The sequence below is a fragment of the Myotis daubentonii genome, chromosome 2 (genome assembly GCF_963259705.1).
Source record: "Myotis daubentonii chromosome 2, mMyoDau2.1, whole genome shotgun sequence".
Lineage (NCBI taxonomy): Eukaryota > Metazoa > Chordata > Mammalia > Chiroptera > Vespertilionidae > Myotis > Myotis daubentonii.
In genome coordinates, this window is record NC_081841.1 from 125850403 (window position 1) to 125872809 (window position 22407).

Sequence of the window (22407 nt, forward strand, 5' to 3'; positions counted from 1 at the left end):
TCTACCACCCAAAAGGCTGATTGCCAACATTCTTAATTATACAAAATTCCTGAATAAATATGTCTTTTGATTTGAACTCCAACATAGTGTCTCTATCAGGACACTCTGTGGAAGCCCACAGCAGCAGGAAACTGAGTCTGGCTCACAGCAGGGCTGTCTGAGGAGCTCAGCACTGAGGCTCTGGAACCATCACTGCTTCCAGGCTTGGAGAAGTTCACCCAAACCCTCAGTGACATTAGTCCAAATATCACTCCAAAGGGCAGTGAACTCTCCTGAAAAATAGATTTTAGACACAAGGGTTTCCAACCAGGACCCCCAGGTCCCCAAAAGACCAGAAACCATGACAGTCAGATCTACAGGACCAAACATGTCAACTCAACTGTTGGCATGATGTTCACAAGTCTGCAATAAAAACAATTCATGTTGCCTCCAGTTATGGACTGAATAGTGTTCCCCAAATTCATATGTTGGAGTCCTAACCCCCAGTGCATCAGACTGTGACTGTATTTGGAGACAGGGTCTTTAAAGGATAATTAGGTTAAAATGGGATCATTGGAGAGGATGCTAATCCAATATGTCCCTATCTCTCCTTCTGAGAAGAGATTAGGACAGAGACATAGAGGGAAGATGATGTGAAGACACAGGGAGAAAATGACCATCTACAAGCCAAGGAGAGAGGCCTCAGAGAAATCAAACTGGTTAACCCCTTAATCTCAGACTTCCAGCCTTCAGAACCATGAGAAAATAAATTTCTGTTGTTTAAGCCACTCAGACTATGGTACTTATGGGAGCCTGAGCAAATTCACACACACACACACACACACACACACACACACACACACACACACACACACCCCCTTATACAGGGGAATGTGCCCCTTGACTAAAATTACAACTTGAATATAACTTTTCTGTTATCTGCATGTGATATTCAAATTATAATATTAATAGGCATACACAAAAGCAAACAAAATATAATCAAAGTCTCCACTTTTATTCATTTTCCCCCTCTTTCTTTTTTACCTTGTGGTAAAACTTTAAGGTAATTCCTTCTGACATTCAGTTCTCGTAGAGATTTCAATTGACCTATCTGCTGGGGCAAGGCTGTGATCTCGTTGCAGCTGACATCCTGTATAGAAAGCAAAGAGAGAAATAATAAATGCCTTTTTCCAGGAAATCAAGCACTTCATGTGCAATCTCCTTAAAGAATTTAAATGTGAGGACAACTACACAGGGAGACTTTCATATTGGTCTCTAGGTTCCTAGCCAAGTAAGGCTGAGCACAGAGGAGAAACGAAAAGTTCAACAATTTAAACAATCTCTAAGAAAAGAAAAAGGAAAAAGAAGGATGTTGGTAGCCTCCAGCAACTACTCTGCCAGCCTCTTGGCCTGCCACTTTCACATGCTTCAATCTTATTTCATTCTCACTTAAAATTCATGAGGCAATATTACTAGCCTAATGCTTACAAATCAGAAAAATGAAGCTCAGAAAAGTTGTCATTTGTCTAAGTCTTGCAAGTGCCAGAGCTAACACTTGGAAAGGATGACCAGCCCCATTGTTCAGCCCCTCTCCCATAAAACCTCTAAGTAACACCTTACCAAATGCTCACATTTTACAGAGAAAAACTATAAATATCAACGCATTGCTCAGATACACTATTTATTTTAAATGGAGTTATCACTAGAGGGCTGGAAACCTTGGACCTGAACACCTTTACCTACATTTTACAAACAAGTCTGTGGGGTGTGTAGATTGTGTCTTCTTTGCTTTGGAAGATTAATATTCTATTAATTATTGATTTGAAACAGCTCTTGATACATGCAAAATGGAGGCATGACATTTTAAATCTTATATATTGTTATTATTTTTCTTAATCCTACCCTTCCTCTTGTCTCTGGTAGCTCTGCCCTGCTCTCCACCCCTCATCCCAGGAACTCCTTTAGTCGAGACCAGCGATTTCAACAGGTGCCACAAGAATCTTTTAAACATGCAATTCCTGACTATTTAGTCAGAGGCATTGACCTCTTTTCCCTTAGACTTTCAAATAATAATAATAATAATAATAATAATAATAATAATAATAGACAAGAGCCAACACAACAAGAGCTGTCCAGTGTGAATTAATCAAAATCATACCTTTTTTTTTCTTCAGATCAGCAAAAAATATATTTCTTGGTGTGTCACAGAATTTTACTAAATAGTTTATGTGTGCACCATGGCATGAAAAAGGTTGAAAATTGGTGCTTTTCTCAGCTAAACACTATAATGGTCTCCAGGTTGGTTTCCATGTTTAATTCTCCTCCCTAGATCCATCCTTCCCAGAGTGAAAATTTACACAGTATAAATATCATTGTCATTCACTAGCTTAAACATTTGCAACAGCTCCTCAGGGACTACAGGACAAAGTTCCAAACTCTGCAGCAAGGCCCAGCTCTAGGATGCAGGTCTGTATTTCTCCAACACCATCTCTCTGAATGCCCTCCCTTGCATCCTATACTGGGTTATTGCTGCTTATAGCTCCCAGTGTGTGCCAAGTTGTTGCACAGCCCCAAAACTTGTTCAGGCTTTTCCCATGTCTGGAATTTCATTCATAAGTATTGTCTTCTTGTCCCATCTACTCATCTTTCAAGACTTAATTCAACCCTCGCCTCCACGCTGAAACCTTTTTGAGACTTCCACCACCTCTCCTGCTCCAACGTAACACCCAGGGAGAACTGACCACTTTTCCTTTGTAGTCATACAGATAGTCTGTTACTGTATTTATCTGCTCAAATGTTTCTCTTCTCCTGAAAGTCTGTGAGCTCCTAGATCAGCAGTTCTCAACCTGTGGGTCGCGACCCCTTTGGGGGTCGAACAACCCTTTCACAGAGGTCGCCTAAGACCATCGGAAAACACATATTTGTAATTAGAAATAAATATTTCACAATATATAATTACATATTGTTTTGTGATTAATCACTATGCTTTAATTATGTTCAATTTGTAACAATGAAAATACATCCTGCATATCAGATATTTACATTACAATTCATAACAGTAGCAAAATTACAGTTATGAAGTAGCAATGAAAATAATTTTATGGTTGGAGGTCACCACAACATGAGGAACTGTATTAAAGGGTCGCGGCATTAGGAAGGTTGAGAACCACTGTCCTAGATGGAAGAGACCATGTCTTATTCACTCCATCCTTTTGGTGCCAAGCAAAATGCCAGGTATAAGGTAAGGAATCAATAAATGTTGCATAAAATTCTAAGTCTATTGCTGTTGACACTCAAATGCTGCAGTTTACTCTGTCTCACTTATGGGACACAGGATGCTCCAATACATATGCCAAATGTCTTGCACCTCCTTGGTATCACAGAACCACAGATATATTTGGGCTATGAATGATCCCAATGAGATCAAGTCTTTAAATATCCCACATAACTGCTGAACCTGCAAAAAACCCTCTTTCACTCTCTCTTTTAGAGCAGGAAGTTATAAATTCCATCAGAAAAATCGAAATGGAAACCATTTCGAAATTGGTTTCACATTCATTCAGATAAGATGAACCATCTCCCTGAAACCCTGGGCTCCGAGTAAAAGCAGGGCCATACAGAACACAGCGGACTGCCCCTCTCTATCCTCCCCTCATCTAAACATCCTCAGGTGACCTGCTAATCTGTCAAGGTCATGAAGATACTAAATGAATATCACTTGATGAAGAGGAATAACATCACTCCCGATAAAGGAAGTGAAGCTGTAATCTATAAAGGCTGATGGCACACGTGTAATCAGCCTGGATGCTGTTCTATACTCAGCTGTCTACCTGGAGGTAGCGTGTGATGAGTTAAGAACACTAGGTATTCAAGGGCATCACTCCCCTAAGCTTGCTGTTGGTGCATCACTCCTGGCCCAGAAAAGTCACACAGAATTTTATGAAAAATATCTCTAGTGTTTAAAAAAAACCCCACAAAACCGCAAGCACATCTGCAGAGACAAAAAGTGTCAGAAAGTAATTTCAGAATTAGGAGGTCCAGAGATCTGTCCAATCACTCTTGGTCCCTCAATGAGTCAGTAAATTACTTTGTCTTTCTGAATATACTTCTATGTATGAGAAGTGAAAAGTGAAATGCCTGCTTTCCCAATTCCTATGGCATTTGATCAGTCAGAGAAGTCAACAACCAAATCTTTCACAGAAAGCCTTATCTTTCTTTGTCTTAACCAAGTTACAAATAAGCAAAAGATACCATTCCATTCTACTTTTAAAAAGCCCTCACACAAATGGTACACAGGTAAGCCCTAGATATCTATGAAATAAAATCACTCTATTGGACTCATAAAGTCACACTGGTGATGTTTTGGGGAAGGGGTGTTGTGGGGGAAGAACTAGTGGGAATTATTTTCCATCTCTAGAGAGAATTTATGTAGTTGACAACTAAAATAAATTTTCTAAGTCTGTGAGAGAAAGACAGCATGAGAAAGACCCTTTTGTAATTCAGGGAAATTAGATTTTCAATGTGAAACTGACAATTTAAAGAAGTTTCAAGGACATAATTTTTAAAAATGCCTTTCTCTTGAGAGATAGAAAGAGAGAAGAGGGAAACAGAAAGATATAGGCAGCATTTTCACAGCATGAAATCTCATCAGATTATTATCCCATTTTTTGTTTGTACTATAGTCATTTTGCATTTTGTTCATTACCCTCTGGTTAGCCAGAATTTAGGATATCCTGTTTCTCTAAATATAAGGTAAATTTTCCAACATATATTTCTAGCATAATGACTTTATCAAAGAAGATCAACTCCCCTCAGCTATTAAATACTTATTTATCAGTAGGAAAAATGATAACCAATATACCTTTTCTTTTTTAAAGAACTTCACATGATAAAAGCGAGTTTTACCTTCTGACTTATAGAACTGGACATCTGTACACAATTAGAAACACAAAGTCTAATTGTCCACTCACATTTTAAAGGGTATTTGGTGAAGAACAAATGATTTTAATAATACTTTTTACTGCTGTCAGTTACTTTCTGTCCTACCAAAAGAATACAGAAAAAATGCCCAGGCTGATCTAGCATATAAGTGAGATAAAGACTTTTCACTGTAGTATAGCAAATATTGTTGAAAACTCTATTCCCTTAAACTTGCCAAATTTAAGAAGTTATAAATTCCATCAGAAAAATTGAAACCCATGCCCTAGCTGGTTTGGCTCACTGGATGGAGCGTCGGCCTGGGGGGACTAAAGGGTCCCAGGTTCGATTCCGGTCAAGGGCATGTACCTTGGTTGCAGGCACATCCCCAGTGGGAGGTGTGCAGGAGGCAGCTGATCGATGCTTCTCTCTCATCAATGTTTCTAACTCTCTATCCCTCTCCCTTCCTCTCTGTAAAAAATCAATAAAATATATTTAAAAAAATTGAAACCCTTAGGTAATTATGTCTTGATTAGCTGGGGAATGAGGAGGAGAAAGGAAAAGATAATAGATGCTTGGGGATAAGATATTTCCATTTAGAAAATGTAAAAGCAATATTCCTAGAATGGCCTGGTTCTCTAAAACATGTCTGTCCATAATTGGCCCAAGATAAGATAGGGTTGTGATTTTGGTTTTTTGTTTGTTTTTTAGTTCGTTAAAGAAAAGAAGATTTAAGACAATAAATTAAAAAAAGAAAAACACTAACGGCTCACACGTTTGAAATTAATTAGAATTTACCAAACTATGAATTCCAGATTCAGTGGCTTCTTAGAATAGTCAAATGAATTCCTTCTGAATTATCTACTAGCTCTAAGCTATGTCTTAGAGAAAGGAAATTATTTCAAGCTTCAGTGAAATCAAATTACCATATATTTAGTGTCACAATATTACAAATATACAGGTAGACCAAAAAATGAACCATAAACATAGAATACATATTTACTAATTATATTCTTTTTGACAGGGGAATAAATCTAATTATTAAATACTCAAATTTAGTTTTTTTATGGACCAGCCAGTTCAATTTTGTCATTTGGATTAAAAAAAAAAAGAGAGAAGTTTACCTATGACTTAAACTTACATTGCACTGGTTTAATCAACATGCTTTTAAGTAACCACATTTCATCAGAGCCTTTCTAGGCAATAAAGGAAGTCTCTAGAAGTGTTAAATACATGTTGAAGATTAACACACTTTTGCTGATAGGTGCTAGTTGCTAGCTTCCCTTTAGAATGCAAAAATGACAAGGATTTAAAGTGTCAGAGTGAATTCCGATATTATTAATAGGTAATGCTCACTTTCAGATAATAATATCGGAAAAAAACTAGACGTGTTTCGAAGGTGTGACCTCTTATGAAAACCAACATAAATACTGTGTCAAGATGATCTTTGTTTGAGAAGAGTTCTAGTGAGACCAGGTCACACTGTGGATTTGCATGTGGCATTTCCATGAGCTACATGTTCTGACTCACAGGTTTTAAAACTTAGTGTGGTTATATTATTGCTATAGTCATATCTTTGTAATAAGTCTAGCTCTTTTTTTTAATTGAAGGAAACACAGATATCTGACAGGAATTGTAAGCTATTACCACTCGCCTCCTATCATGTGACCATGCCTTTTTCACTGTGTAACTTCAGTAAATGTCTTAACCTCTCTGTGCCTATGTAAAAAGAAGAGGTGAGATTAAATAATTCTAATTTCCTTCCAACATCAGGAAAACTCATTTACCACATTAGAAATAATGAGCTGACAGCCCTGGCCTGTGTGGCTCAGTTGGTTAGGCGTCATCCCGTGCACGAAGAGGTCACCAGTTTGATTCCTGGTCAGGGCACATGCTGGGTTGCGGGCTTGATCCCTGGTTGATGCTTCACTTTTGCATCGATGTTTCTCTCCCTCTCCCTTCCTCTCTCTTTAAAAAAGAAAAATCAATACAATATAGGTGTTGTTTTTTTACGAAAAATAATGAGCAGACTTTGAAAGACAGATACCTAACTGACTCAGGAGTAATGTCAATTTTGATTTCTTAGCAATCAAAAACCTCAATGCCTGCAGTCAGAACTTTTTTTTTAAGAAAAATCATTATGTTCATTTAAACTCCACACTTTTTCAAGCAACTGCTAGTATGATAGATGTATTATTTCTCAAGACTTACTAAATGTTTCTTTCCACTATAAAACTCTACTTCATACTGTTCCACACACACACAAACACAGGCCCCACCCCACTGTTCTTCATAAGAAAGGCAGAAATTGAAGCAACAGAAGAAATTTTGAATAAGTCATGGGTTTCCAAATATCCCACAGAAACGAGATGTGAGAAGACACCTCCAGACTACAAATGGATAAAAGATCATGGCAGACACATGAATTTACATCTCCACTACCTAACTCAGAGGTTGAAATGCTACCTATAAAAATAATGAAGAAGAGATTTTCCTCAGGAGCTGCTCAGTAAGTCCTTGGATTCAAACTCTCCACACAACCAACATTTTATGAAAAGAGAATAAAAAATAGTATCTCTGGTCAGGACCAGGAAATACACCTTCTAATCAGTTATTACTTGAGCCAGGCCCTGTGAGTTTTTGGATGTAAAAGCAGGTTTCTGAATCCAAGATACTGAGTTCTCATAAATGAAAGCAAGAGCTGGAAGACACAATTTTCACACACTGCATGATTTGGAAAAGCAGAGAGCTGAGAAAGCTCAAACTAGAAATAGACCATCTCTTGACCCCAGCATGTCAGCAAGCACAGAGAACCAATGAGAAAACTCCTAAACCTTTGGCAAATGCCCTTTAGTATTCTCCAATTTATTGTGTTCTGTCTTCATAGCTGTCTGTTAATTATAACATACTAGAGGCCTGGTGCATGGGATTCATGCACTGGTGGGGACCGGGCCTGTGGGGATCGGCCCACTGTGGGACCACCACTTATCCTGGTCAGCAGAGTGGTGTTCCCACTGTGAGAGTGCACTGTCCATCAGGGGGCAGCTCCTGCATTAAGCGTCTTCCCCCTGGTGGTCAGTGTGCATCATTGTGACTGGTCAACCGGTCGTTCTGGTCTTTCTGCTGTTTGGTCACTGGGCTTTTATTATATAGAACTAGGGCCCCAGTGCACAAATTCATGCACCTTGAAAGGAACTGTGGGCTGCGAGGCTGTGGTGAGCATGTCTCTGCCCATCCTCCATGCCCCCACCCGGTCCCTCCTGCCACAGTCCCTGGTCCTATCTGCTAGCAGCCCTGCTCCCGTTGACACCGCTCCCACACATTGATGGTGCTGGCCCCACTTGCACCCTCTGATGGCGTGGAGTAACTGGGGCTGGTGCCAGCAGTGGGTGCAAGTGGCAGCAGCTGCCCCGATTGCCCCTCAGGAGCAAGGGGAGGTGGAGAAGTCCTCAGGGGCAATTGGGGCCAGCAGCCGCTGTTCACACTTTCTGACAGCGCCGAGGGATTGGGACCGACACCAGGCGCCAACAGTGGGTGTGAGAGGGGCTGGCACTGGCAGCACCGCAGTGTGTGGGAGCAAAGAATTTTAGGTAACCTCCAGAGGCTTGCCCTCATGACAGCGACCGGAACCCCATCTTGGTCTGGCACCCCCACTCCCCTGCTCCACCATCCCACCTCAGCCGATGCCCGCCACGTTCCACACTCTGCCGCCTGCTGCCAACGCCCGCCATGTTCTGCACATTTCTCCTGGTGGCCAGCACACATAACAGCAACTGGTTGTTCAGTTGTTCTGCTGTTCGGTCTATTTGCATATTAGGGTTTGGTATATATAGACTAGAGGCCTGGTGCACAAAAATTTGTGCACTCGGTGGGGAAAGGGGGTCCCTCAGCCCGGCCCGGGCCCTCTTGCAGTCTGGGACCCCTTGGGAGATAACGACCTGCTGGCTTAGGCCTGCTCCCGGATGGCAAAGGGCAGGCCCAATCCCTAGGTGCAGCCCCTGGTCGGGCTCAGAGCAGGGCTGATTGGGGAGTTGGGGCGCCGCCCCCTGTCATGCACAGAGCAGGGCGGATCAGGAGGTTGCGATGCCACCCTCAGTCATGCTCAGGGTAGGGCCGATTGGGGGGTTGGGGCGCCACCCCCTGTCACACTCAAGGCAGGGCCGATGGGGAGGTTGCGGCTCCACCCCGTCACACACAGAGCAGGGCCAATCAGGGGGTTAGGGCACTGCCCCCTGTTACACACACAGCAGGGCCCATCAGGCGGGTTGGGGCTCTGTACCCTGTCACGCACGGAGCAGGGCCGATCAGGGGGTTGAGGAGCTCCCCGTCACTCACAGAGTAGGGCTGATAGGGGAGTTGGGGCACCGCCCCCTGTCACACACAGAGCAGGGCCGATGGGGAGGTTATGGCTCTACCCCGTCACACACAGAGCAGGGCTTGTGGGGGGCGGTTGGGGCGCCACCCTCTATCACCCACAGAGCAGGGCCAATCAGGGGGTTGGGGCGCCGCCACTGTCACACTCAGGGCAGGGGTGATGGGGAGGTTATGGCTCTACCCTGTCACACACAGAGCAGGGCCCATGTGGGGGGTGGCGGGGGTTGGGGCGCCACACTCTGTCACACACAGAGCCGCAGGGTGATCAGGGGCTTGGGGAGCTCCCCCCTATCAGGCACAGAGCAGGGCTGATCAGGAGGTTGGGGCACTTTCCCCTGTCACGAACAGAGCAGGGCAGATAGGGAGGTTGTGGCCCTGCCCCCTGTAACACACAGAGCCGCAGGGCGATCAGGGGGTTTGGGCACTGCCCCCTGTCATGCTGATCCCGGTGCTGGGAGGCCTTGCGGCTCCGCTGATACCAGTGCTAGGAGGCATATTACCCTTTTACTATATAGAATAGAGGCCTGGTGCACAGGTGAGGGCCGGCTGGATCAGGGTGGGGGTCCTGCTTGGGTGCCTGGCCAGCCTGGATGATGGGATGATGGCTGTTTGCAGCTGGTCACACCCTCTTCAGGGTGGGGGTCCCACTGGGGTGCCTGGCCAGCCTGGATGATGGGATGATGGCTGTTTGCAGCTGGTCACACCCCCTTCAGGGTGGGGGTCCCGACTGGGGTGCCTGGCCAGTCTGGGTGAGGGGCTGAGGGCTGTTTTCAGGCTGGCGGATGACTGAAGCTACCAACCGCTCCTTTTTTTCTTTTTTTTCTTTTTATTCTGGGCCAGCTTTAGCTCTGAGGCTTGGCTCCAGCTCTGAGGCCTCAGCTGCTGAAAGCAGGTATCACCTCCAGCTCTGAGATCCCGGCTGGCTGAAAGCGGGTTTCTGGAGTTTGTTTAGATTCTATATTTGTAACAATGTTTCAAACTGCAAGCTCAGAGCCCAGCAGCGGCAGGCGGGGAGCTTCCTCCATCACTGAAGCAAGCAAGCCTCATGTTTGCTGCCATCTTGGCTGGCAGTTAATTTGCATATCGCCCTGATTAGCCAATGGGAAGGTTCGCGGAGGTACGGCTAATTACCATGTTTCTCTTTTATTAGATAGGATGGCATTCAATAAGTATGTCTTACCAAATATTTACCATACCTTATTCTTCAGGCATGATTTGACAGCAAGAGAACCATGTTTCCAATATGTTAACAAGGTTTCAATGAGTAAAGTGAGGTTTAGTCAGTACAAGAGAAGTCTGCTGCCCCTCCTTCCTCGCTGTGGCTCTTTGGTGAGAAAACCTTCAGACAGACACTGCCCGCCCATTTGTACCACACCATATTTTTTGTAACATTTCTCTGATTCACTCTCAGCTGTTCATGACCTACCACAACTTTGACGGGAAAATCAGTCCAAGCTGAATCCAGGAATGCCAAAGAAAGAAATCATGACCCTTTCTCCATGACAGGCTTCCGTACAATCTAGATGAGGCACAATGAACACAGCTGTGGAAAGGGTGTGGACTTTCATCAGACAAACCTGGTTTTCACCTCAGCTCCACTACGTTGTAGCTCCACAGCCTTAGGTAAGTAATTTGGAAACTCAAACTTGCCTGTAAAACGTAGATATAATCACTACGTTGCTGGATTATTATGAAGATTAGATGAAATAACACATCACGTACTTAGCAGAGTGCCTGGTATACAGTAGGTGCTTAGTAATCTCTTCCCATCATAGGGAGCACACATAGATGGTCAGATATTTTTTCCAACCCCAATTTCTCTCAAAAATTAGAAAGGACAACTCCTTTCTTGTAGATGGCTATAGTGCTTTTGTGTTTGTTTTTTAAGCAAATGATTCTAGAATGTTCCACAAATACTCAGAAGAAAAACAGAGTTTACAACTCAATTTAGGAAACTCTGAGTCTAATGTGAAAATTTTAAAATGATTTCCTTCAAAATACTTAAACAATGCTGAGCCCATAAACTGAGAAATTTTTTCAGCACGGTGGTGGCTTACGGTACTCTAAATGCTTGGGGAGCGCCCATATTTTTTAGTAAATTGGTTACTATGTAGCACAAAACAGAAGCCGCCCACATAATCCGAGACTTACTTTAGGCTCTCCTGGGAATTTTCTTCTAGTTGATAGCTAAAAAACACCTGATTACCTACAGTAATACTACTATTTTAAGCAAAAAGATTAAAGATCGGAAGGAATGAGAACTAATCTTTTTTTAGTCTGCGACCTTAAGCAAGGCTAGTTACCCTTTGTGGTTAAATAATGGCAACTTATTGAATTTTTACCAACTTCACAAATAAATGCTTTTTTCAAACAAAGATCTAGCTTGCTTACACGCAGAGTAGAAAAAAACACAGGCTGCCCTTCCAGTATGGTAGTCACCACATGTGGCTACTGGGCATGAGAATGTGACCAGTCCAACCCATGCTGTGCTGCAAGTGTAAACACACACTGGACTGCAAAGACTTAATACAAACAAAGAATACAAAATGCCTCATTAATGTTACATTGTACAGATGTGACATTATATCTTGGCTATCTTGGGTTAAAATATATTATTAGAGTTTGTTTGCTTATATATATTTTTAAATGTAGTTACTAGTACATTTAAAATTATTGGTACATCTGCTGAGGCAGCTGATCGATGTTTCTTTCTCATTTATGTTTCTATCTCTCCCCCCTCATTTCTCTCTAAAAATCAATAAAAACACATTTTATAAATAAATAAAACAAAATTGCATCTGCTGCTTGCTGGGTGAGGGTGTTTCAACTGAAGTTCTAAGTTGACTACACCAGGGTGATGCTCTATACATCTCCCTGCCTCAGTTCCTTATTTGTAAAATGTCAACACCTTGGATTAGATGTCTTTTAAAACCTCTATGGCTCTAGCATTCCAGAACTCCAGGGTTCAATAGTTGTTGCTGGTAGAGAAAATTCACGAGGACTGGTTGATGACTGCTGTAACTAAGAGGCAGGGCAGCCTACGTTAGGGCTGGCTGCAGACAAGGTGCCTAAGAAAAGCTCAGGGTGTCTCTTCCACCCAACCAGCAGCCTGTGTGTCTCAAGGCTGCAGACAGTGCTGTTGTACTTCCTCTGCCAGCCCCGCAAACTGACGGAAAGCCCTGCTCTGACCTGGGTGGCTCCAGGGCTCAGCACTTGTGCCACCTATTAACAGAGCTGTCCGTACTTCTAGGCACAGCTGATGGCTGGCACACTGTGGGCTGAAGCACAGGGAGCAGTGGGACTGAAACATTCTGGCTGCCAAAAGGGTCCAGAACGCTGACTTCATCAGTCAGGAGCCAAAAAGTAGCAAACAACAACAACAATTTGTATATTCTATTTATCAGACTCCTGAAAGAAGCATTAAAAAGACAACATATAACTATCAGTTTCATCCAAAGCATTATTCTATATTTGTTTGTTTTCTGTTAAAATGGCACCTTCTGAATTAACCTGGACTGAGAGTAGAGTCCCCCCAACCCAGTAAAGTACTTGGGAGTCTGCCCCAAGCCACCTTAGTGGCCCACGTTCCACCATTTGACAGCAGCATGCAGCAAACATTTTTCGGTGTCTATAGTGTGCCGGGCACCAGATACAACAGCAATAGACGTCCCTTGTCCTTAAGCAGTTTTCAAGGTGTGGAGAATACCAAGTAAGATGACAAATGTGACTCTGTGAAAATTGGATGGTAAGTTTTGGGTGCTTGTCTTAAAAGCACCTAGCTCAGGACCTGGGAAGGCATTTTGGAGAAAGTGAGATTTAAGTGAGATCTAAAAACTGACCAAACGAGGAGGAGGAAGAAACAGTCCATGCTCTACAGGACAGAAATGAAAATGAACGAGGTGCATCACCAGAAGACTGCAATTTAGAGGGTGAAGGGACTAGGGGCAAGAGATGAACCTGAGCGGGAAGCAGGGGCCAGACCAAGGTGGGCCTTGGATACCCTGCGAAGGAGCTGATAATGGTGGCCTGAACCTGCGGCAGTCATCCCATTCTACCTCGTCTCGGGAGGATTAAACTGCTTCCTACTGCCCAAGCATGCCCTGTAGTACCATACTGTCCTGTCTTTGCACAAGTCATCCCTCCTTCTTGAAGGCCTTCCTGTCTCTGCCTTCTTATTTTCATCTCAGAAATCCCACATGGATTTCTGGCCCCAAAGAAATTAACTGGAGTTGGCACACAAAAGAAAAGTGATTGGTCATCAATCTTCTAGACTGGCATCTACTTGCAGGAAGGCACCGTGTCCTTTCCATGGTTGGAATCACAATTTCACTCTGTTTGATACGTGGAGGAATGTAAGGAACCTCCCAAAGGTCTCTTCCCTTAAAACCTTTCCCAGCCCCAAGACTAATCAATCATTCCCTACCCTGTAAGTACACTTCTTGTAATAGACTTTGGGGTGAGAGGATCCAACTTAGTAACCAACTTCTTTCAGAACTGCCCCCATTGGTTGCAGCTGAGCAGTCAGGTTAGGGCAATGTGCCTTGGGTATTGCTGACTGAGTCAGGAGAGGACATGAGACTCAGATCTTGCCTCTCACTTAGAAACCAGGGCTGAGACCTGCTAGTAGGTCCCTGCTCAGTGCTTTAGCTGGGAGAACATTTACTAGTACACTTGGAATCTGTGAGCTAGGCAACTTCTCCATTGTATGCAGAAGTAGAGAAAGTCATAAAAGTAAACCATGGCCACAGTTCTGGACAACTTTCCAGTGTCTTGTTCTAGTCATGTCATGATCCCTGATCAAATGTCCTGATACTGAGTGATGGGAAGACCTCTGCATCTCTATAACCAATCTCAGCTCTTAGTCTGAGGGAGCTGGAATGGGTTTCAGAGTCTGCTATCACATAAGTCCTGTTTTAAGTAGCTCTGATGCCTTGATACAGCAGTTACTCATTTCTATACTAAAGTCAAAGTGGATACACATGTGACACGGGTGCTGTCACTTTCCTAGCCAATTCTCGAAGCAGACATGACTAAATGATCACAGCACTCTATCGGGCCTCACAAGCCATCACAACAGGATTCCAGGTGGCCCCAAAGAAATTAACTGAGTTGGCACACAAAGAAAAGTCATTGGTCATCAATGTTCTAGAATGGCATCTACTTGCAAGAAGGTACCGTGTCCTTTCCATGGTTGGAATCACAATGTTTTGCTCTGTGTTTGACACAAGGTCAGTGTGAAATAATGCTTGCTTGGAGGCTAAATTGTGACTATTGTTTTAACCTGATTGCTCATTCTTGCCTCTACCTTCACCCATTTTAGCTCAATGGAAGTCTAGAAAGAATTCATTCTTTCACACTCTAAGAAACAAGGTAAGTAATTAAATAGGTACAGAAAGAGCTGAAATACAGTAGTGCACCTCACCCTCAGGTACACACTTACAAACCCATCTCTGCCCGTCTGTATCTTGTTTTTCTTTTTTATCCCTGGGGATAGGGTCACATTTTATTTTTTTATTTTTTTTTTAATTGCTTAAAGTATTACAAAGGGTCTTACATATGTATCCATTTTATCCCCCCGCCCTAGACAGTCCCCTAGCCTCCCCTATCACCCAGTATCTTATGTCCATTGGTTATGCTTATATGCATGCATACAAGTCCTTTAGTTGATCTCTTACCCCCCTACCTCCTGCCCCCCAACCCACCCCGGCCTTCCCGCTGCAGTTTGACAATCAGTTTGAGGCAGCTCTGCCTCTGTATCTATTATTGTTCAAAAGTTTATAATGGTCTCTATTGTCCATGAATGAGTGAGATCATGTGGTATTTTTCCTTTATTGACTGGCTTATTTCACTTAGCATAATGCTCTCCAGTTCCATCCATGACGTTGCAAATGGTAAGAGTTCCTTCCTTTTTACAGCAGCATAGTATTCCATCGTGTAGATGTACCACAGTTTTCTAATCCATTCATCTACTGATGGGCACTTAGGCTGTTTCCAGATCTTAGCTATGGTGAATTGTGCTGCTAAGAACATAGGGGTGCATATATCCTTTCTGATTGGTGTTTCTGGTTTCTTGGGATATATTCCTAGAAGTGGGATCACAGGGTCAAATGGGAGTTCCATTTTCAGTTTTTTAAGGAAACTCCATACTGTCTTCCATAGTGGCTGCACCAGTCTGCATTCCCACCAGCAGTGCACAAGTGTTCCTTTTTCTCCACAACCTCTCCAGCACTTGTCGTTTGTTGATTTGTTGATGATAGCCAGTCTGACAGGTGTGAGATGGTACCTCATTGCTGTTTTGATTTGCATCTCTCGGATGATTAGTGACTTTGAGCATGTTTTCATATGTCTCTTGGCTTTCTGAATGTCCTCTTTTGAAAGGTGTCTATTTAGGTCCTTTGCCCATTTTTTGATTGGATTGTTTATCTTCCTTTTGTTAAGTTGTATGAGTTCCCTATAAATTTTGGAGATTAGGCCCTTATCAGATATGTCATTGGCAAATATGTTTTCCCACACAGTGGGTTTTCTCGTTGTTTTGTTTATGGTTTCTTTTGCTGTGCAGAAGCTTTTTATTTTGATGTAGTCCCATTTGTTCATTTTTTCTTTAGTTTCAAGTGCCCTAGGAGCTGTATCAGTGAAGAAATTGCTTCGGCATATGTCTGAAATTTTCTTGCCTTTGGATTCTTCTAGAATTTTTATGGTTCCTGTCGTACATTTAAGTCCTTTATCCATTTTGAGTTTATTTTTGTATATGGTGTAAGTTGGTGGTCTAGTTTCATTTTCTTGCATATATCTGTCCAATTTTCCCAACACCATTTATTGAAGAGACTATCTTGGCTCCATTGTATGTTCTTGCCTCCTTTGTCAAATATTAATTGAGCATATTGGTTCGGGCCGATTTCTGGGCTCTCTATTCTATTCCATTGATCTGTATGCCTATTCTTGTGCCAGTACCAGGCAGTTTTGAGAACAGTGGCTTTGTAATACAACTTGATATCTGGTATTGAGATCCCACCTACTTTGTTCTTTTTCAGGATTGCTGCAGCTATTCGGGGTCTTCTTTTATTCCAGATGAATTTTTGGAAAGTTCGTTCTAGATCTCTGAAGTATGCTGTTGGTATTTTAATGGGAAGTGCGTTGAATTTATAGATTGCTTTGGGTAGTATGGACATTTTAATGATGTTGATTCTACCAATCCATGAACATGGTATGTTCTTCCATCTGTTTATGTCTTCCTCTATGTCTTTTTTCAACGTCCTGTAGTTTTCTGAGTAGAGGTCTTTTACCTCTTTAGTTAAGTTTATTCCTAGGTAGCTTAATTTTTTTGGTGCAATGGTAAACGGGATTATTTTTATAATCTCTCTTTCTGAAAGTTCACTATTGGTGTATAGAAATGCCTCAGATTTCTTGGGGTTAATTTTGTATCCTGCTACATTGCCAAATTCATGTATTAAGTCTAGTAGCTTTTTGATGGAATCTCTAGGGTTTTGTATGTATAATATCATGTCGTCTGCAAATAAGGACAGTTTTACTTCCTCTTTTCCAATTTGGATGCCTTTTATTTCTTCTTCTTGCCGAATTGCAATGGCTAACACTTCCAGTACTATGTTGAACAGGAGTGGTGAGAGGGGGCATCCCTGTCTTGTTCCTGTTCTTAGGGGAAATGGTGTTAGTTTTTGTCCGTTGAGTATGATGTTGGCTGTGGGCCTGTCATATATGGCTTTTATTATGTTGAGGTATGATCCTTCTACTCCCACCTTGCTGAGAGTTTTTATCAAAAATGGGTGTTGAATTTTGTCAAATGCTTTTTCTGCATCAATTGATATGACCATGTGGTTTTTTTCTTTCAATTTGTTTATGTGATGTATCACGTTTATTGATTTGCGGATATTGTACCATCCTTGCATCCCTGGGATAAATCCTACTTGGTCATGGTGTATGATCTTTCTGATGTACTGCTGGATCCGATTTGCTAAGATTTTGTTGAGGATTTTGGCATCTATGTTCATGAGGGATATTGGCCTGTAATTCTCTTTCATTGTGTTGTCTTTACCTGGTTTTGGTATTAGGGTGATGCTGGCTTCATAGAATGAGCTTGGAAGTGTTCCTTCCTCTTGAATTTTTTGTAGTAGTCTGAGAAGGATAGGTTTTAGTTCTTCCTTGAATGTTTGGTAAAACTCCCCTGTGAAGCCATCTGGTCCTGGGCTTTTGTTTGATGGAAGCTTTTTGATGACTGCTTCAATTTCTTCCATAGTTATTGGCCTGTTGAGATTTTTAGATTCTTCCTGATTGAGTTTTGGAATGTTGTATTTTTCTAGGAATTTGTCCATTTCCTCCAGGTTGTCTAGTTTGTTGGAGTAAAGCTGTCCATAGTATTTTTTAACAATCATTTGTATTTCTGTGGGGTCTGTTGTTATTTCGCCTCTATCGTTTCTGATTTTATTTATTTGGGTCCTCTCTCTCTGCTTCTTGGTGAGTCTGGCTAGAGGTTTGTCAATCTTGTTTATCCTTTCAAAGAACCAGCTCTTGGTTTCATTGATTTTCTGTATTGTTTTTTTGGTCTCTATGTCATTTATTTCTGCTCTAATCTTTATTATCTCCTTCCTTCTGCTCACTCTGGGGTTTTCTTGTTGCTCTCTTTCTAATTCTTTGAGTTGTAGAGTTAGATGATTTACTACCATTTTTTCTTGTTTTTTGAGATAGGCCTGTAGAGCTATAAACTTCCCTCTCAGGACTGCTTTCAATGTGTCCCATAGGTTTTGGATTGTTGTGTTTTCATTGTCATTAGTTTCCAGGATGTTTTTAATTTCTTCTTTGATCTCATTGGTAACCCAATCAATATTTAATAGCATGCTATTCAGCTTCCAGGTGTTTGAGTATTTTGGGTTGTTTTTATTGTAGTTTATTTCTAATATTATGCCATCGTGGTCTGCGAAGACGCTTTTTATGATTTCAATCTTCTTGAATTTGGGGATACTTTGCTTGTGACCCAATATGTGGTCTATTTTTGAATATGTCCCATGAGCACCTGAGAAGAACGTATATTCTCTGGCTTTGGGGTGAAGTGTTCTGAAGATGTCTATTAAGTCCATCTGATCTAGTGAGTCATTTAGGATTGCTATATCTTTGCTGGTTGTTTGTCTATAGGACTTATCCAGTGCTGTCAATGGTGTATTAAAGTCCCCTACTATGATTGTATTGTTGTCGATCACTCCTTTGATATTTTCCAGGAGTTTTTTTATGAATTTGGGTGCTCCTACATTGGGTGCATATATGTTTACCAGGGTTATATCTTCTTGTTGTATTGATCCCTTTAGTATTATGAAGTGGCCTTCCTTATCTCTTGTTAAGGCCTTCACTTTGAGGTCTATTTTGTCCGATATAAGTATTGCTACCCCAGCTTTCTTTTCCTTTCCATTTGCCTGAAAGATATTTTTCCATCCTTTCACTTTCAGTCTGTGTGAGTCCCTTCTAATGAGGTGGGTTTCTTGTAGACAGCAGATGTATGGGTCATGTTTTTTTATCCATTCAGCCACTCGATGTCTTTTGGTTGGAGCATTTAGTCCATTTACGTTTAAAGTTATTATTGAAAGGTACTTGTTTGTAGCCATTTCTTTTTTGTGTGTGTGTGGCTGTTTTCTTTCTGAGCTTTTTATTTCTTATTTTTATATCAGTCCCTTTAGCATTCCTTGCAATGCTGGCTTGGTAGTGACAAACTCCCTTAGCCTTTTTTTGTCTGTGAAGCTTCTTATTTCCCCTTCAAGTTTGAATGATAGCCTTGCTGGATAGAGTATTCTTGGATTCAGTCCTTTGCTTTGCATCACTTTGTAAATTTCAGTCCATTCTTTTCTTGCCTGATGTGTTTCTGTTGAGAAGTCGTTTGACAATCTAATGGGAGATCCCTTGTATGTAACTTTCCGTCTCTCTCTTGCAGCCTGTAAGATTCTCTCTTTGTCCTGAACATTTGCCATGGTGATTATGATGTGTCTTGGTGTGGGTCTTTTCGGGTTCACCTTGTTTGGGACTCTCTGGGCTTGTGTGACTTTTTTCTTCCCCACCTCAGGAAAGTTTTCTGATATTATTTCTTCGAGTAGGTTTTCTAATCCTTGTTCATCCTTCTGTTGTTCTGGTACTCCTATTATTCGTATGTTGTTTCGTTTCATGTTGTCCCAAAGCTCCCTTAGGCTCTCCTCCTGTCTTTTAATTTTTTTCTCCAATTGCAGTACATTTTGGGTGTGTTTTGCTTCCTTGTCTTCTAATTCACTTATTCGGTCCTCCGCTTCTCCTAGTCTACTGTTGATACTTTCAATGGAGTTTTTCATTGCAGCTATATCACTCTTCATTTCTTCTTGGGTCTTACTTAGGTTGTTGATTTTTTCATCTGTTTCTTCTAGCTTCTTCCATATGTTATCGATTTTTTCATCTGTTTCTTCTAGCTTCTTCCATATGTTATCTATTTTTTCATCTGTTTCTTCTTGCTTCTTGCAGAGGTTGTCGATTTTTTCCTCCATCCGGTTTATGCACTCTAGGATCCTTATTCTGAATTCTTTATCTGTCATGTTGCATGCCTCTGTATTACTTAGCTGCTTTTCTGGAGAGTCCTCCTTCTCTTTCCTTTGGGGGTTTCTTTGTCTACCCATGTTTGATCTCACTGACATATCTAGACGTTGAGTTGTTCAGTGGTTGCTCCCTTGGTGGCAGTGACTCCTTGGTCTGTGGTTGCTCTTCGGGCGGTTGCGGTAGCAGCTGCTCTTCAGTTGTCAGCAGCTCCTCTGGTGGGTGCTGTTCACAGCTGTGGTGGCTCTTCTGGCTGGTGTGGCGAGGTTTCACGTACAGCTGCTGTTCCTCAGCAGAGGATGTGGTGCTCAGGAGGTTGTTGTTGCTTGGATCTGCTGCGTTGATTTAAAGGCACAAAATACAACACAACAAGGCACCACGTACCAGGCACTATACACAAATATATTCACGATATTAATAACCCCAATTAAAGGTGACCACCTGAATTAAGAGAATTAGGGGATAAGGAAGAAGGAAGAGAAAAAGATAAAAGAGAGAAAGGAAAAGAAAAGTAGGGACCAAAAAAAGGGAGTGCAAAAATGAAATTGGGAAAAAGGGGGAAAATAAAAGCGAGAAAAGAAAAGAAAAAAAAAGAGCGAAAAGAGAGAATGAAGTGGAAGAGGGGAAGAGACTTTTTATATGAGAAGAATACTCCTATAGAACAGCCATTAATCCCAACAAATTCCAGCAACAGCTCCCTGGATATGAATGCAAACTAGAAACAACCAATAATATAACGATGAAAATAGAATGGTGAACACTAATCCCAAAATAAAATAAAGAAAAAATAAAATGGCACTTTAAAAAATGGTAAAATGGTAGCAGTAGTAATACTGGTTAAAAATAAGAAGGTAGTAATTAAAAGGGTAAAATCAGGTGATGGAAAAAGAAGAAAAGAAAGAAAAAGAGAAAAAAAAAAAAGAACGGAAAAAAAAGTGAAAAAAAATTGGTTTCTTAGTTAAAAAGTGAAAAAAGAAAAAAAAGAAAAAAAAAATTGCCGTAGTGAATGTCCTTCGTTTCTTCTATTCTTCAGTGTGGCTCGCCTTAGACCTTCCAGGTATTCAGGAGAGTGTTGAGTTACCCTGCGATATACTGTTCCTCTGTGTTGTAAACCACAGTCCTTATTTTAAAGCATGCCACATTTATTTCCCAGACTGCCTTATTTTGTGTTTAGCAAAGAGTCAGTTTGTGGGTCAGCCTCTGGGTGGCAGTGTTCTGGGGTTGGCTTCTGAGGCTATAGGGCCTCTCTGTCCAGTGGAAGTTCACTGCCCAGAGCTGACTGCTTAATAGTTAGTTACCGGCGCTATGTTGTTGCTGGGATTGAAAATCCCCCTATAGGCCAGACCCTGTTAACTCCCAGGGACTGATCAGGGTATCTTAATCCTTGATCTCGTACAGGGTGGAATCTGGGTGTGGCTGTGCTCCTTGCCTGGGGGCTGGGGGGAGGAGACTCACTCTCAGGAGCGGGTGGCTGCCCCAGTCCTGGGCTCAGGGGTGTCTCAGCACTCAATTCACTACCACCTCTCCCGGCTCCCCCTCTTTCCCCAGTCCCTCCCCAGATTCCACTCCTCCGCACACTCTCCCTCTCTTCAGCACAGGTGAGTGTCTGTATCCGAAATGTCCCATGAACAGGATTCAGTGTAAACAAACAAACAAATGCCGGCCGCGGAAACGGGGAAGGCTTGGTTTCTGTAAGCTTCTTCTCTTACCGGGACTGCATGGTCAGGTCAGCTCTTCAGGCTGCCCCCTTTAGGCTCAGTCCTCCGTGATCACAGAACCCAGCTCTCAATTTCCCTGGCGGCGCCAGGAATCCCGTGGTTCTCCTTTCCCCTGTCAGGGGCTGTGCCTGTCCCAAGGGACGCGGCTGTCTGCCACTCGGTCTCCCTCCGACTCTCTGGGCTCAGAGGTCAGGCAAACTTTCCTGCCCAAATCCCTGGTTTTTTTTTTACCTTTCCAGGGGAGTTCTGCTCTTCCCGGCTGCAAACCCTCTCACCAGCTGAGCAATTTCGCCAATTCGGTGTGAGTGTTACTAGCTTCAGCTGCTTGCTCCATTTGCTCCGGGACACGACCTGGGACGCGTCTGCCTATATCGCCGCCATCTTGGTTCTCCGGGATAGGGTCACATTTTAAAGTTACATTGATTTAGGGCAGCAGTCACCAACCAGTGGTCCGCAGAGGTTGGAAAGGTTGGCGACCACTGCTCTAGAGCATGGTTGCTGAAATCCTTACAGAATCAGGGCACGCTGTTATTTCTGTCTTGTGACATATATATATATATATATATATATATATATATATATATATATATATATATACATTCAGAAAGTGGGGCCTATTAACCTATTTGTAGATTAGTTTTTGTTTACCCATAATTTATCACAAACTTATTTTCATTGTGAAAAAAAATGATCTAACTACCACATGATAACCTGTAAACTTCAGGAGCTGTAAAACATGTAAACTTAAGGAAGTGTGAACTACAGAAAATCTGTAACTTTCAGAAACTATGTCTGTTACAACAAAGCCAAGGTTACTCCTCTCCCTCCTTAATGTCTTTATCAATAACTCTAGAGGCACAGGTGT

The 22407-nt window shown here is 42.1% G+C and overlaps 1 protein-coding gene across 4 annotated transcripts in view; it reads right to left on the reverse strand.

Moving 5' to 3' along the window:
- LRCH1 (leucine rich repeats and calponin homology domain containing 1) overlaps positions 1-22407 on the reverse strand; it is a 257491-nt gene that overhangs the window by 80883 nt on the left and 154201 nt on the right. For all 4 annotated transcript variants that reach the window (XM_059684471.1, XM_059684473.1, XM_059684470.1 and 1 more), the window contains exon 4: positions 1024-1129. In XM_059684471.1, the coding sequence (XP_059540454.1) occupies positions 1024-1129 (106 nt within the window). The remainder of the gene's footprint in view (positions 1-1023; positions 1130-22407) is intronic.